At 38.6% G+C, this 17,673-nt stretch overlaps 1 protein-coding gene across 1 annotated transcript; it reads left to right on the forward strand.

Annotated features, from left to right (window-relative positions):
* The first annotated feature begins 4,121 nt into the window (after positions 1-4,121).
* On the forward strand, positions 4,122-17,089 carry LOC146702541 (ras-related protein Rab-37-like). The gene is made up of 9 exons (XM_085465451.1): positions 4,122-4,476; positions 11,232-11,342; positions 12,400-12,441; positions 12,596-12,662; positions 12,747-12,799; positions 12,890-12,955; positions 13,672-13,728; positions 13,815-13,891; positions 14,368-17,089. Exons 1-9 carry the CDS (start codon positions 4,321-4,323, stop codon positions 14,471-14,473), a joined length of 735 nt encoding a protein of 244 aa, XP_085321577.1. The 5' UTR covers positions 4,122-4,320; the 3' UTR covers positions 14,474-17,089.
* Positions 17,090-17,673: the final 584 nt, after the last annotated feature.

Here is a 17,673-nt window from a genome sequence, read left to right on the forward strand (position 1 = left end):
CCAGAGAAGTTTACTTTTTAAAGCATAGCACTGTATATGTATTTGGATTTAAAGTATAGATGATCCTCCTAATAAAGAGTCTTACAGTTTCTGAATACCCAAAGTTCAGGTCAGTATGGACCATTCTCAATATATGTAAAAACATGCAAGTTTCAAAGTGCATCTTTGAGATGCTCTGTGGTTTTTTATTTCTATGGTAAATGTTTGATCTAGTTAAAGATCAAACATGCATTCATACCTTCCTCTCAAATGGAACTAACAGTCACTGGTGAACTCAGAACAGTTACTATTTGGAAACTGATGTTAAAGGAATAGACAATTCTGACAATGACAAAGTCATTCACATCATTAAGGAATGTACTGCTTGAGTCATGGTCATTATCATGAGAATACTGAGAATCAGAGAGCTCAATCAGCAGTCTCAAAGCATAAGTACTCACTTCCCACAACTCCTTTCCTTTCTCTGATGGCTCTGTTGTCGATCTACCAGCTGCAAAAGATGGAAAGTGCCCTCATGTTGTGGCTTGATGAAGAGCCTCCTCAAAGAGCATAATCCTTGAGGCCTGTGCAGTACGTGGAAGTTGGCCTCTGGAGCCTTGCATATGATTGACTCTGCCATTGTGTGTCTTCAGCTGTCCTTCCAAGTGTGGTTTGACAGGTGAATATCCAATGACTGCTCATCTGTCAGACGCCCTATTGTAATGCCACCACTGGACTCTGGAGTGACAAATCACGCTTCTCTGTCTTGCAGTCTGGGGAATGAGTCTGGGTTTGGCGGTTGTCAAAAGAACGGTACTTGTGTAAAGTTTGGTGGAAGTGGGAATATGATGTAAGGTTGTTTTCAGGAGCTGGCCTCGACCCCTTAGTTCCAGTGAAGGGAATTCTTAATGCTTCAGCACACCTAGACACTTTGGACAGTTTCGTGCTCCCAACTTTGAGGGAACAGTTTGGGGATAGTGCCTGTATTCCAACATATAGACACAGATAAGCAGGTTTGATGTGGAAGAACTTGACTGGCCTGCACAGAATCCTTTGTGATGTTCAACAGCAGGTCAGATTTGCTGTTGGACCCCACTTCCAGTCTTTATGCTAAGTGAGGCTAATTATCTCCAGCTCATCTCGTCATGGCAGCCTATACGGTCAAAGTACCGGCCGATCATGCTCTAGATCTGTCTCTGCCTGTCCTCCTTATGAAAAAGCTCTTGGAAAGACATTGGTGGGAAATGTCCATCTAAGTGATAGTTATTTGGTATCCTGATGATGAACAGCCTTCTAGGAAACTCGGTTTGACACACACAGACTATCCTTACCTTGGTCCAATAGTTCTCAAGTTCTGGGCAGCATTGTGCCCATTGTTGGCAATGCCGATCAAAGAATGCCTGCTGTTTTGGTGGGGAAGATATTCAAGAGAAGGCAGATTTAACAAAGTTATTACGAAGTAATGGCTTGATTTGGACCCACAGTGGTGAGTTTGTTTTACTCGTTATCTACTCACTCTTCACCAGATAAATTTTTATTTGTCTATACACCTACAATTTAGACAGTGCTAACCTCCTAAGCCCTAATCTAAGGCCCAATTGAATAACCTCTGTCTTATTTCATAAGACAAGCTAAATAATTAATAGCAGTGTAAATGGACTGAGTCTTATATAGCCCTTCTCTACTCTCCCAGAGTACTCAAAGCGCTGTAAACAACATGCCTCATTCACCCAATCACAAGAACTTGCTTCTATACTTAAGTGCAATCTAACCAACATTCACACTCCTATTGGAGAGCAACTTGGGGTTAGTATCTTGCCCAAGGATATTTGGCATGTAGCCTGGGGAAGCCAAGGATCAAACCACCAGCCTTCCAGTCAGTGGCTGATCTGCTCTACCACCTGAGCTACAGCCACCCCGGTGGTAGTTGGTACTCCTTACTGTGTACTCCTGTCTTCTATATGGTCTAAGCCTGCAACAGAGAGGTTCTTTTCTATAGATGACCACCACCATCATCAGGATCACCAAACAAAACACTACAAAGAGGTTTAGGACAGAGACAGAACAACAAGCTGTTACTGTTTCAGCTGTTTCAAGCTGCACATATAATATAGTTCATGCAGTGAACACAGCCATTTGGTACAACCAAGTTATTTACAATTCCTAAATATTGAACCTACAGACTTCTGCTTGTAAATTTTACTTGACCCAGTTCTCTTCATTTTTATTTAAAGATTTTGTGTTTTCATAAATGTATTAGCAGTACATCTCACAGTGCTTGATTTAAATTATAAGCCAAAATAATTGAAAGCATTAAAAGAAACCCACTGCTATGTAAACGCGTAATATAGAAGAAGGATTATATTACTGTATTAATGTATTGTTACCTTAAACTTTTTAATGTTATACACAGTGATGCCAAAGCAACTTCAACTCAGAACAAGTAATTGCTCTCTGTTGATGTCAGGGAAAATTCAACTATTAATGAATCCATGTTACTCTGTTATGTTAATGCCTGAGTGTTGCAATGTGCTATTAAAAAGGCTCACGCATAAATGTCAACAACAGAGACAGCTTGTCATCTGACAGTAAATACTGTTTTGTGTTCTGCATATCATACGGGTCAGCTGTTCCACACTTCAGTTTCATACGGTGGAACAGTTTGTAATGAACCTTATGCGAAGTATAATAGCGAAGTTCTATGGTCTCACATCTGTCCGCTCCCTGGTGTTGCCGACTAAATCTAAGCTTGACATCACTTCCACTTTCCCGCACTGTCAAGCTGTTTGTGACATCCCTGGTCTAGTCCAATCATCTTCTCCCGGCCTTTTTCAGGCCAATCAGCATTCGTGCCACATACTTTGAATCTGTCATTCTCCTTTGCAGATGCCTTCGTGCAGCCCACCCCCTCCTCATCACCGCCTCTCATCACTTAGGTTCCATCTAAGCCACTGTCTTCATCTCCACCACCAGCGTCTAGACTCTGGGGGGTCCTCCTCTAATCCCTATCACACCTGGGGTTCTGTTCCACTGAGTCAGGCCATTGGAGTCTAACCACCAAATATCTCTATCTTTATTCTCTACATCAATAAATCATGTTCATTCTTTCTAATGGCCTCTCCTTATTGAAATAATAAAGCCCTCCTCTGGATAAATTACACAGAACCTTTTGCACTGTGCCCATTGATTATATCAGAAAAATTAGCCCTTAAATCAAAAGCATATTGATTCTCCTTTATTCTCCTCTCATGCTGTTTTCAGAGGGAAACATATGTTGAAACCTGAATTTACACTGGATTATTTGGCTAGTAGGCCTTCCACTCCCTTCCTTACATTTCCCCTTCAGGTCTGCTGAATTTTGGGCAGAATGCTGTTTATTTCTAAAGTGAACTGGCTCCATCTTTGTAAATAAATTATAGTGCATTATTAGTAGATCTCAGTGTGATATTGCAGAAAATTTGCAATATGCAGTATCACAATAATTTGCCCTGCCTGTTGTGATCCAATTGACCAACTCATTTCCTCCTCCCTAGGATTTCTATAAATGCAATAACAGTCACTGAACTGAACTGAATAATCCTAAAGCCTACAATACAAAAACAAACATTATTAATTGATTATAATTAACCTTATAGATTTATGTTCTTCAGGGCAGACAACATCTTAACAAGTAGGGTTTTTTTCATGAACTCAGGGACATCACAATGAATTATGGCATTTTTCGCCTCTCCTTTCATAAGGGATGAAAGGAAATGAATGAATAATAATAACACTAATAATAATAATTTTCAACTACTTTAACAGAATTTCCCAAATGAAACATTTGTTATCTTATCCTGTCTCATTGTTATTTCTACTAAAACAACTATAATTAAACGGAACATACATTCGTCTCCGTTTTTTAATATCATAGTATAATATCATTGTTTTGGAAATATACACAGAGATCCAAAGCACTGGGTAAAATAAATGATGTCGAACTTTATAGATCGAATATCTGAACTCTTGAAAGAAAAACCACCACAACAAAAAAAAGTGACAGCCATTCAATCCTTCTCGGTCCATCCTCTGACCACTCATGCAGCGTGATGTGCGTGAATCACGACATACCATCATGTGGAGTGATGTAGGCAGAAGCCCACAGACTGTGATTCACTGTAAAGGAGGAGCCAGTTAAACAGCGTGGACTGTCGGAGAAGAGAGGAGGAGAGAAGAAAGCGAGCTGAGGGCTGTGAGACGACGAGTCGGCTGAAGCGAGAGTGCGAGGTTTACCAGCTTTTTATTTCCTCCGGAACCCTCGACGCTGTCATAAAGAAGCCTGTGAAGTGAAGGACTCTCAGGATGGAGCGGATGGAGTCAATGGAGCCGATCTCGGCATACTACACCACGGATTACCCGGAGATCCAACCAGACAGTACTTACGGATCCAAAGAGACAACCGAGAGCCAGGCAATGACTCCACCACCTCCAACATATGACGAGGAGTTGGTGCACAAGGTACGACCATATGGTCATCATGATACAACAACAGGTTTCATAGCCAGGAGCACTTTTATGCACTTACTTGCTGCGCGTTTTTTTCACGTGATTTTGCTTCTTGTTTATTTCTTCTTGTTTATTACTGGTGAAATGTGAGGAAACGTTTCTAAACCCCGCAGCATCCCGGTCCTTGACCGGATTTGCGCTCACGTGGTGCTGATTTACATTCAGATGCAATTTATAGTTGGTCTGTTTCCAGCCCTAATGTGTGTCAAATCACTTAATTCCTTCTGAGATGAGCTGTCAGCTTACAAGAAGGTCCCCCTTCACATATGAGCCGATTACTTCCTGCTGTCAGGGCAGGAAAGCTTTAAAAGAGGTCACTTTCTTTGAAAAAATGTCTTAACCAAACGCCAAATTCCCAAAGCAATCCTCACATTTAGGTGTTGATCACCAAAAAGTGCTGTAGAATAAAATTACATTTCAAACTCAAATTTTAGTTGACAAGTACACTTTCAGTTTCTCCTTACTGCGACCCAAAGCTCAAATAACCCATAAATACAACAGTAAATACACTAATTTATTTCTGACACCTTAAATTCCATAACTCAAACACACTAAAATACACAAACACACTAAAATGTCAGAGTGAATGTGATCCTGTTTTGACTGTTGTCACAAAAACTGTACAATATAGCCATTTGTCATTCAAAAAGCTTAATTGCGCTCGCAGCAAGCAGTTAAGTTACATTAATGTCTGGATTTAAAGAGAACCACTGAATCCTTCCTGGTGCTCCCATTTGACCTCACTGTTGATGGAACAAAGATAAAAGAGGAGCTCCCTTTAGGCTTCAGTGAAATGTCACATTGTATTTCAGAGCTGTGTTGCAGAAACCATTTCCCTTCAGTCTGGAGGAGTCATGTCATTCAAATGGCATATCTTTCTTCTGATAAGCATCTGGCCTCCAGCCTGCTATGTTCTAATTTCTCTCTTTTTAGATATAGCAACTGAGCAGAATTAGCACATCAATACTCTGATTCAACTGATAAGACATAAACTTTAAAATAAAACTATCCGGTAAAGTCAAAAATGTATTCCCTTTAACTAGCTGCCTTTAATTGCCTTAGAAATTTATTATAATCTTGCTACTTATTTATTTATGTTTGCACTCATAAATGTCCCAGATCATTGGGTGCACCCTTGGTTTAGGTTCAGGGTTATTGGCAAGGTTAGGCATACACTAATTTTTAAGTTTATAGAGAGAGTCTCTGGGAAATTAACAGAATCAAATTCACTTCATCTCTCTGAAGTCTAAAGGCATGTGTATGTGTCATCTTAGTGTGGAATGTGATTGGTTGGGACCAAAATGCAGACCCTAAAGGAAGGTAGAATTAAACATGAAATGAATTAGAGCAGGCCGGGCCCTGCCATTGACTGACCTAGGTGGAAGCACTGCTGCAGCACACAAAGCATTGATATCTCCACCAAGCTGGGTGCAGAGGTGGTGATGGACAGCATTACGGAGGACCAGGCTTACTCTTTGAAGATGGCGGGCTCAGACAAAGCCTATCTTTTAAATGCAATTCAGAGTTTCCTTACATAGACTTGGGCTGGGAAGCAGCCGATTATTGTTCAAACAACACAATTATAATTTGTGAAATTGAAAATGAAATAACTTTTTTATTTTATATATATTTAATATTTTTATTTTATGAAAAGTCTGGATGTACCTCTTTACCATTCTCATGCATGTGCACACACATGCACATGTGGTCTGCGTCACTGCCATAACAAATACATTCTGTGCACTGCCAGCTATAAGACCTTATGCAGAAACGTTTGTGATTTTCCTAATAATTTCAAATGAATTTCAATCATAAAAAAGGTTGTGAATACTTGTGTAAAAAGATATTTTAAGTATTTAAGTTTTAATAAATTTACTCCCAAACACTCCAAAAACCATCATCACTGTCATGGGGTGGATTTTGTGTGTAGATTTACTCGGCATTGTTTGGCTGTAAAGGGCTAAGGAATGCAGTGCGAGTCTTCACAAAGATAGATGCAATTCTAACATGTGACTGTTATATCAGCTCACACATATACACACCACACACAGACTTGTAGTGTCAGGGAAGCAGGTGCACTGAAAGGGGTCATATTCTAAGAATACACCGTGTTCTTTGTGTCTAAATCAAGAAGAGTAATTTCAAGTGAACTTGAAAAAGTCAGTCTTGCCTTTTTGCCCTTCCTTTGCCAATATAAATAATAAAGGGACTAATAAAGGTTTATCCTATCTTTTGTACTCACTCTTCTCAGGCTTTCACTCTGCCTTACCTTTTCCTCCCAGGAGGAGTTCTAATTACACAACAAAAAAGGCTCTTTTTAAGAGCTCGTTGGTGAGGCCAGTACTTACTCATGAAGCTGAAATGGTTACAGTTGCTTTGTGGATTCCGTTCTGTTATTAATTCTCCCTTCAATACTCACAGTTGTCCCAGATGACATTTTTAATAAAGTCAACCTAATACTGCTTTTGTAATATTTTTGGAAAGATTAGCTTAGAGACATCTTTACAGACAGAGTGGTTTTGTATTTTTTCTTACTGCCAATATTTCACATTAATACCCACAAAAACATTGCATTCTTTTGTATCTTGCAGTGGTTTCCTGTTTTTTCCATTCTCTCCATGGCCCTCATCCAAAAGACACATTTTTAAAGCTGCAAAGCACTTTTTTTTTCTTTTTTTTTTCATTTTAAAAAAGTCTGTAAGTGTAGTAAAACCATGGTAGCTACCTGTCCACCACAAAAAAGCAGACATCACTATCAACTAGCTGGTTGAGTGTTTAGCTAAATAGCGGCAGACCAAAACAGAACTAAAAAGGTGGATACAGGACTTTAATTTGTCTAAAAAAACAAACACTTGGTCTTACAGATTGCAGGGCACATTGACTTTTAGTATTGGAAACAGTGACTTTATCGCCTGTTGTTCTGTGGTTTCAAACCCCAGCTGTGCAGTATATCAAAGCTTAAATCAGTGGCAATTTGGAAACTGTCAAGCTAAATTACATTCTGGTCAATACTGCACATGCTCCAGGAAGAGAAAAGTGACATTTCAGAGAACTGTATCACTCTAAATTCACCACATCCCCTAATGCTGTTACTCCAACGACTTGTAAAAAGACATCCCATGCTTATTGCCTCAGTAACCTCCACAGAAGCTCATACTGAGGCTAGAAAGGAAATTTGCAGGCACTTAGCAATCTGCCTGTGAACCACAGAGATGAGAGAAATCTAATTCTTCTTTCTCTCGCGCACTACAACACATATACACAATATACATCATCAGTGTGTAATTCCCAAACATCTGTGGTGCATTCGCCTCATTACCTCCTGTCTCTAGAGGGGTTTCATGAGACAGTCTCACTTCTCGGCTAACTACAATTTAGTAGCATCACCACATGTACGTGTGTAGTGAGTACAATGAGTATGTTTTTTTTTTCTCAGCACTAATTCCATCTTCACATGTACACATGGAGGCATTATGTTACACACTCTCAGTTATGTCCAGTAAAGAGGGAAGTGATACAGCTGAATCACAGCAGGATCAGATCAAAATATTTAAATAAATTATTGTCTTCAGATTTAGATGCAGTCAGTGGCTTATGTGATCACAGACTGCATGTAAAAGACAGATGTATCTTCCACATCCCAAAAAGTTAATTCTGTTCATCTGGACGTGGCGTTTTCAGTGGGAGAAACATTTCCTCACTCATCCAAGTGACTTCTTCAGTCTCAGCTGACTGCAGATTTCCCCAACTTTATAAACAGTACATGTGCATAATGACCGAAACTAGAATCAATGGTGAAAAATGGACTGTCAGGTCAGTTTCTTGATCGTTAATGTGATCAACAACCACTGATCAAAAACCATTGATTAATGGCCATGAGTACCATTCACAGAGAGTTGGGGAATGGCTGCAATCACAGCATTATAAGATGGTCAAAGATGTACCCTTAGGCACCCTCTTCAATTCAGAGATATCTGTATCTGTGGGGATGGTGTTCGCTCTGCGTTGTACCATCCTGATGACACCCAGTTTGTGCTTCAGTGGATGAAGCAGAAGCACAAGCCTTAAATAATGATCCGTAAGCGTAGGTTTATAGTACACATCAACTTTCAAATGTCCCCATTACTGATGGAAATCTCACAGTCTAAGAAGGCTAACCTGTCATTTTTCATATCATCTGTGGTGAGCCTGAAATAATTTTTCTACTGAGTTAATGTGATCAGTGAAATGTGGTATATCCAGTACACCACTTCCTATGTCCCTACGAAGTAGTGTACTGGCAGATGTTAGAAAGTTTGACCTGCAGTCTTACCAACAGCCATCAGGAGTAGACTTCCACTCTTTAGAAAAAGAGCCCTAATCAGGCACCAACTGGGTACCTGGTTATCAGCACCTGGAGTACCAGAAACTCAAAATAAGAGTCAATAGCAGAATAATCTGTTTGACGTTGGCAGAGAAGATTTGGTTTTTGATGTACACAACCCACACACTCAACTCTGCTACTCAAAATGCATATGCATTTTTTGTGGCACTATTTAAGGAGAAATAAACAGATTTTTCAAAGCTATCAAATTTATTGCCTAAAAGCATTATTACATCAAAGAAAAACCAGATACAAATTTCCTTAGGTTTATGCTGTGAGTTTTACTGTGCGGCTCCCCACCTTTCAGGACACAGTAAACTGGAAAAGCAGAATACATGTAAAGCCTCTCTGTACAAGGTGTATTTCAAAGGAAGAATAAGGAAGTGAATTTGCTGGTGACTCCTGAGTAAAGCTGATATGAAAATTCACTGGATGACTGATGAGGCAGTATCCATATTTAATCCAGCACACTGGGATGTAACTCTTTTCTAAAAATCCTCCATATGCTGAAATCAAATGAGGCTACAAAAGCTGCTTTAGCTTCTCAGCTCTAATCCTTTCCTCCATTCCCCCCACTTCTTTTATTTATCCCTGATCATTCATAAAGCCTTGAGGCAAAATTGAGTTCAACCACTGCCTGGTTTATCTGATGAGTGTCATGCCTTCACTTTTTTCTTGATTTGTCTTAGTTCTTTACAAACTGCTCATCATCAGATCAAGTTCAAGTTCAAGAACTTTATGCATTCTATCCCAATTTATGAACCTTTTTCTATTAGTTTAGCATGCCAGAAAACTCACCTGCTATTATTAAAGCAGCACTGAAAAACTCAGCGCTTTAACCCCTGGGCCATTTGTCATTCAGTGCAATTTTAAGGCAGGCCTACTTGTGCATATCTGACCAAGAGCGATAATCACATTTACTGTCTTTTCACACAATATTTGGCCACAATGACAATGAGTACTCCTGAGTTTTATCAAGACAGGACTGGTTGAAAGTTTTGTTGCCTTTTTAAGACCACTTTATTACATTTCCATGGTTACTATTACTAGACATCAAGTGAAGACCACTTCTGACAGCACATCTGCATTTGAATCATAAAGCAACTGTAGTGGATGCTCCAGCCCAGTAGCTCTTCTAGTATTCTACCCCAGCTAATTAGTGCATAAAATACATTACTGAATGTGTATTAAGGTGAAATCTAAGAGTGTGAAGATGAAGGTTCTTTCATGAGAGTTAATGAATGGAAGTCTATTTTTTATGCCTAACTTTCTTTCTATAAACATAATTAAGATTTTTATTGTCTCAACCTGCCACTCTATAAAATGCATTTGGGTGTAAATGAAGAACTACCCTGGTGCCACAGAGAGGAAAGAATGTGAATTTGGCAAAGAACAAAGATTGGCATTGATTTCGGCACTGAGTTTCTTAAAGATGGCATTTCCTTTGCCTTGCAAAGGGTTACCAAAATATTTACATATATTTTATTCAAAACTTATATGTAGCCAATATACCCTAACCGATGCTTAAAAAATTTAGGTTTAGCCTTTCTGCGATTTTTAAAGCTTTCAAGAACAAACGTTCAAACACAGGTCTTTTCATTGCCTGTCTTTACAATCTACAATCCTTTTAGTTGTCTCTTCCTAAACATAACCACATAATGATGAAGAAATCCATCATTCTTGTGGCTTACTGCATTATTTACTGCATTTTTCTTCTGGCAATAATATTTATAATATATTTCACTACAGGATAAAATGTAGTCATTTGGCTGTCACAAGATAAAAGCCACATAGCCTGCATCAAAACTCCCAGATCACTCCTTGAAGAGAGCAGAGAACAGCTTGACTGTGTCGCACTTACTTAATCTGCCACAGTTAAAGGACACTTTGTGGGTGTGGAGGTGGTGGGTACCCTGGTGTGACTGAAATTAAAGCGCAGTAGACAATGAAATATTGACTGATGGTCCTGGTGACTAAGTTGGATGTGTGAATGCTGCCTTTCATTGATTCCATTGTCTTGAAGGTTATCTCCTCTGGCTTGTGAGTCATGCGGTAATAGTGGTACACTGCCAAGCTCTTAGAAAAGAAAATGTCGGTGCTGCTTGGAAACAGAATTGTCGACCATGACACAGATGTTGACTCACAACTGAAAATTACGAAATGATTGCAAGCATTCAACCATAAAGAGATTTTCAAGGCCAATTGAGACTGCAGCCAGGCTACTTCCTGCTGCTCCCGTATCACTAGGGGTCACCACAGCTTACTCTGTGCCTCTACCATATACTTAGACCATATATATAGAGGTAAGAAATTTAACTGTGGGATTTTATGTGTTTTCCTACAGACAATCCTGGTTGGGGACAGTGGTGTGGGGAAGACATCTCTGCTGGTGCAGTTTGATCAGGGCAAGTTCATCCCTGGCTCATTCTCTGCCACAGTGGGCATCGGATTCACAGTGAGTGCTTGGAACAATTTTTTTTTTTATGAAATTGGACTGGCTTTTATTTATCCATGGTTTTAGATTTGCCTCTGGCATTTCAGACATTAGCAGTGTGGGAGGAGGCAACCTAAGTGTCATTGTGTGAGAGGTGGGGTACACCTTGGACAGGTCACCAGTGTGTCTCCGTTTTATATATATATGCAGATTATACAACTTATATGTATAATCTGCAAATGAATACTTTCCATCCTCTTTAGAGTTTGCTCATTTCGATAAAAAGCTGATGATTCACATTTGCCACTCAGTGCCATTAAAATCAATGCAGAAGAGAGGTTGTAATGAGCACAGGCAGTAGCTAGTGTGACGTCACTCACTGGTTTGTAAGTTCTTATTATCAAGCCTCAAGATGACCCTTTCTGTCTTGGTGTTTTGAAACCAGATGTGATGAGAAAGGGATGGTTCTCATTGGCTAATGACTTGTGATTGAAAAGTAATTCACCGGGAGTATCCTCCTTTGTGAAACTTATCACTTGATTGATGAAAATTTACAAAATGGGCCAAGCAGATTATTCAATATAGGACGTCAGGACCAGGGAAACATTTCCTTACAGTCATTGGACTTAGATGTGTTTTTGCACCTACATGTTTCACTTTCCAAGCCTTAAAGCTACATCTATCTTTAATACTATCTACATTAATGACATGAGAATGTAATTAGAACAACCCCGCTGAAATCTTAAATGGTGAAATTTAGAAATATTTTTTAAAACAATTCTGAAGTTTGCAACGATTTAATATAGTATTAAATGAAGCAAGTGGGAGGGTTTTCTTTCCCATAAGTTTTTATACGTTGTGACTTCTTTTTGCAACATGAGTCACCCCCTGCTGACCATTAAAAGGAATGGAGGTTTGAGGTAGTTGTACATTGCCTCTCTCACTAAACATATATTTCAAAATCTGAAGAAATAAAGCCACAACTATCGACAAACATAGATAACTTGTCTTTGTACTTTGCATTTTTAATTTGTTCTACTAGCTGCTCGTACTGTTCTTCTGTTTCTACCTCTCTCAGAATAAAGTGGTGACTGTGGATAACGTAAAGGTCAAACTGCAGGTCAGTAAGTAAATCAGTTCCAGTGCAAAGTTGATGTGCTTACACAATAGCACTCTATTTTTAGAGTAGTGGCTGGTTTCCTCTTGGGCATCACCATTATAAGTGAAAATAAGAAGTAGCCAAGTGGAAACAGGCCAGTTCTTTTCTGTTTCAGATATGGGACACAGCAGGACAGGAAAGGTTCAGAAGCGTGACACATGCGTATTACAGAGATGCACACGGTGAGGCGATACAAACCCTAATCCATATCACAGCATCACAGGTGTTACACTGGCACTCAATTTTTGTTGGTTCTCTTTCCAAAGCTTTGCTCCTTTTGTATGACATCACCAGCAAATCATCTTTTGACAACATTAGGGTAAGTCTGTGTTTGTACCCTGGGAAAATATGAAAATGTGCTAAAGTTAAAGATTTATTTATGAGTGTGTTTGTATGTCTCTTGCTTCAGGCTTGGTTAACAGAGATCCACGAGTATGCACAGAGCAATGTAGTCATCATGTTGCTGGGCAACAAGGTAAGAGGAAATTGTTTGAGAAGCTTAGCATGTGGAGCAAAAAGTGCAAAAGAAGGATATGATCTGTGCTGAAGACAGAGCAGTTTCTGGATCAGGGCATTTTGTAAAGATAATGTAAACGAGTTATAAAAGAGTTAGAGCAAAGTGATAGTGCTGCTTTGGGTTCAAGTGTCGGGTTTAAGTATATGTAACAATATGAATGCAATGATAAAAATGTGAGTGGCGCCACATCGTAGGTAGCTTAGTAATAATAACATTTTTAAAAGCTATATATAACATATATGATGCTGTATCACATTTTGTTATATATTAAATTTACAAGTCCTCACAAAAAACAGTGTAAATTTAATCAAATGTACAGTCGCTGCACTACTTCAATCACTATGCGTGTATAAAAGTATCTGAACTACCAGCAAACTACTACAAACGTGTTAGACTACTAGTTTTATTACATGATCTACTCTTCAACATTGAATAGTGGTAGCAAACACTGAAAATTCCACAAGATATGTTTTCCTTTAGAAATATCCTGATTGATCTTGTATATTATGAAGTCTAAAAATGTAAATACTCATACCTGTGCATGGTTTTGTTCAGCTTTAAAAAAAAATAGCTGTATCAAGATGTACATTGTTTTTTTTACTTAATAGTTTAAATGTGTTTATTTTTCTGCACCAAGTCTTTCCTAAAATCCTAAACTAATGTGTGTTTATCAGGCCGACATGAGCAGTGACCGAGCGATCAGGAGAGATGAAGGAGAGAGGCTGGCCAGAGTGAGTATTTTATTTACTTCCATAAAAACAGAACTGATAGCGTTTAATCTGCTACTTACTGTGTTGTGCTCTCTTTGTGTGTTCAGGAGTACTCAGTTCCTTTCATGGAGACAAGTGCCAAGACAGGGGTCAATGTAGATCTGGCCTTCACTGCTGTGGCCAAGTATGACACAGATGCCACACAGTAGCTTTTGAACAGTCCATAAACTATAGATGTGTATGATCTGAAATGGTCCTTGTTTGAGCCAACAAGAAGTCATGTAATGGGACTAAACAAAGATAAATTATTATCATTTGCTTTGCTTTTCTTCTTCTGCCACTAATTTCATTTTCATATGACAGCAGCAAAGTTGTTACTACTGAATGTGAGATTGTTTTTTCACATCGCTCAATTTTATCTCACATCATGGCTGAACATAGTATATATTTTCAGAAAATTCCAGGATTCATTATAAAGAAATGTTTCAATTCCCTTAGTACTATATAATTTAACGTATTTATTGCAAGGGATTTATTCTTAAGTAGTCCACTACTATTTTCATGATGCTATCTGTGTTTTCTTACCACAATCCTCTGCAGTAGAATAATTCTATCAATATCAGTGTTATCTTCTAAAATATGCCTTGTTCTGTTCTTCAGGGAGTTGAAGCATCGGGCCATCCAGCATCCCAGTGAACCCAAGTTCCAGATTCATGAATATATTGAGGCACAGAAGGAGAAGTCAGGTTGCTGCAGCTACTTTTAAAACTTATCTCCCAACTCTTCCTCCTCCCATAGCTCTGGGCGAACAGACTGTCAGAGACACATTACTGAGTGGGAGGAAGCCCTGTATCTCACTGCTGCTCACAAAATGTTACACTGCCATTCATTCAAGACTAAAAGCCAAACGTACATCAGTGGATTAACCATGCTACAGACCCACACAAATTTTCTTTAGCTGAATACCTCCAACTCTCCAGACGTCAGTTTGCACTACTGATGCTTTCTAAAGTACATTCAAGGAAAGAGTAGTTATTTATTTGATATGTTAAAAAAAAATTCCTGAGGGAATATTTTGTAACTTAGATGATCAATATTAGTCTCTTGTATTTTTTTTTTTTTTTAATGCAATTGCAGTCAAGAGTTAGTAAATCTGGAGGCAGGAGCAAACAGCTAGCCTGACCCTGTCACAAACCACCTACAACTCCATAACATAGTTTTCTCATTTGTTTAACATGAACCATGCTAACAGACAGTGTATCCTAGCCTGTTAGCATGAGAACTTTTACTAATTTTGATTAAGCGCAGTGCAACCGATGCTAAAGGAGCCTTTCATTTAGAGAATATTTGGTTATAAATCCAATTAAAAACCTTTTCATGACATTTACATGCATCTTCTATTTTTAAAATTGTATTTATTTATTTATTTATTTGTAAGTAATTATAATAAATTATAATTATCTATATAAAATGTATTTTCTCTTGGTGAAGTTATATGATTCATGTGTCTTTGGAACAGTTATTTTTGTTAATATTTTCTGTTGTTTCCTCACATGTGGACGGTAAGGCGCTAGGCTGGTTAGCGCTTTTGCCTCACAACAACAAGGTTACTGGTTTAAGCCCTGGTTGGGATCATTGTGTGTAGAGTTTGCATGTTCTCCCTGTGCCTGTGATGATTTTTCTCATGCATATTGGGTTAACTGGTGTTTCTAAATGAACTGTAGACCGTATGTAAGGAACTTAAACTACTTGGAGCATGTAGAATAAACATTGGCATGCAGAGCAATGCATCTGTGAACTGTGTCTCTGGGAGAAGGATTACTGTGAAGAGCGAACATTCGATACTAAGTACTTGAGTTGTTGTCTGTTATTTAAGGAGGCGTTATGTACATACAGCATGAGTTGAATAATTTTATATGGTGTTATACTGTGCAAAAGTCTTGGGTCATCCTTGTAATAGTTGCAGCATCTCTGGGGGGGGGTGTCAAACCAAGTGCTCCATTGTCTGTTTTTCTATCCAGGTGTGCTTTTATTGTACATAAAGTGTGTTTGGGATCATTGTCATGCTGAAGAATTAGGCCATTATCAATCTGCTGCTTGCCCGATGGTATTGAATGCTAGTTCAAATTCTGACCATACTTATCTGCATCCGTAATTTGATCAAGTTTTGACAATATCCCCAACATCACTGGGTGAAACACAGCCTCAAACCATGAAAAGGTCTCCACTTACAGATGGCTGTTGAAACTCAACCTCTACTGGCAACTCATTGAGCCAAATTTGGATTTATCACTGCATAAGACCTGTTAGCACTGATTTTCACTCAAGTTCTTGTGTAATTTGGCACAGGTAAGCCTTTTCTCCCTGTTCCCATTCCTTAACAAGAGCCTCTTGACAGCCATCTTTCCACTGAGACCATTTCAGCACTGTAAGATCTAATGAGATGACAGTATTTAAAAAAATTATGCAAACTTGTTGCCTTAGAGAAACTAATTACAGTTTATTTAAGATATACGCAGTACTTTGAATAATCAGATTTTTCTGAGAATGAATTAATGAAAAAGTCAACTGATGAATATGTCAGTTGAAATAAATAATTCGTTTTTAGCACTTTATATAGTTTGTTTTTGCTCTACAGGCCAATTAAAAGCTCAGTTGCACATGCACGCTGAACATGCATTTGAAAGTGCCTCCATTTTTATTTTTGTATAAGAATACACTAATATGAACAGTAAATCTGGGTAATCAGTTTTTAAATGCTCAGGGCTGAATTTAGATCCTCCAACAGATATTTTCACAAAGCTGCATTACATTTTTTGGTTCCTCTGAAGAGGAAAACAAACTGTTTTCATTCATCTCCTGGCAGTAGCATGTATCTTAATGCTACACTGTGTTATTTGCTAACGCTGTAAGAGACATTCTGTACAGAGCATACAGGAGTTTTACCAAAACCTTTGAAATCTGAAATAAAAGAGTGGGAGTACAAGTTTTTATTGACCAGAAAACCATAATGAGCTGAAGAATGCCAAACTGCTACGTAAAGAAGAGGGGAAGTAGTGAGTGGTATTTCTCTCTGTGTCTGTCCCTCCAGGTTACACATTTTAAATAACACGAGTTAATACATTAAGGAAAGGTTGCTTTTGTGACATTTGTTTTGGACAGTAGTCTACAATGCTCTTCTGCAAATATTACTGCTTGATGAGTGTATGTTTGCTGTGTTACTAAGTTTGGACAGGTTTGATATACTTCTAAATTATTCAGATTGTGGTCAGCAGACCTTTTGTCTATTGAGCAGCTGTTTTGTTCTGACAACACCACTGCCACAAGCAGTGTTTTATGTGCTGTATGCTGGATAAAAATAAATAAATTATTTTTACCTGCAGGGGTGCTCTCTTACCTGCAGACAACCACCATAGCCGCAATGGTGTGTGTGTGTGTGTGTGTGTGTGTGTGTGTGTGTGTGTGTGTGTGTGTGTGTGTGTGTGTGTGTGTGTGTGTGTGTGTGAGAGAGAGAGAGAGAGAGAGATTACCATACCCCCGATGGTAATTGGTTGCAGTAAGTCACAACGAGCAAGGACAGATGGACTGAACCAATAATTTACAAAAACTAACGTCATTACTTTGATCTGTTTGTCAGAATCACCATCTAGTGCAGGTGCACAGTTGTAAAAACCCAACAGGAATTAAAAAAAAGAAACTAATTTCCTGTTTGTAGGCCTGGCCTTCAAAATAATAGCATGGGTTGTCTAACAGTCATCGTAGCCGTTCTAGTACAGCTAAAATAATCTACTCACTAAATTCAGTCCAGATCAAATGAAACATAAACTCCACCTGTTAAGCAGATGGACTTAAGAGAAGAAATTTTGTTGAGAAAGTAGGATAATTACTTTAAACTTTCAGACTTATCAAGTATGTGATGAAACCATCCTGTTCCAAATTTCATCTCATAGTATTTTATTAAATATC

The sequence above is a fragment of the Copadichromis virginalis genome, linkage group LG8, assembly GCF_057382275.1.
Source record: "Copadichromis virginalis isolate Kocher_CV1m ecotype Utaka linkage group LG8, C_Virginalis_male_GT1.1, whole genome shotgun sequence".
Taxonomy (NCBI): Eukaryota; Metazoa; Chordata; class Actinopteri; order Cichliformes; family Cichlidae; genus Copadichromis; species Copadichromis virginalis.

Excerpts from the sequence above, each read along its gene's own strand:
- LOC146702541 (XM_085465451.1), top strand. The coding sequence starts at position 4,321 with ATGGAGCGGATGGAGTCAATGGAGCCGATCTCGGCATACTACACCACG. Across the intron at positions 12,663-12,746 it reads GTATTACAGAGATGCACACG|CTTTGCTCCTTTTGTATGAC; the intron begins GTGAGGCGATAC and ends CTCTTTCCAAAG. Across the intron at positions 13,892-14,367 it reads GCCTTCACTGCTGTGGCCAA|GGAGTTGAAGCATCGGGCCA; the intron begins GTATGACACAGA and ends TCTGTTCTTCAG.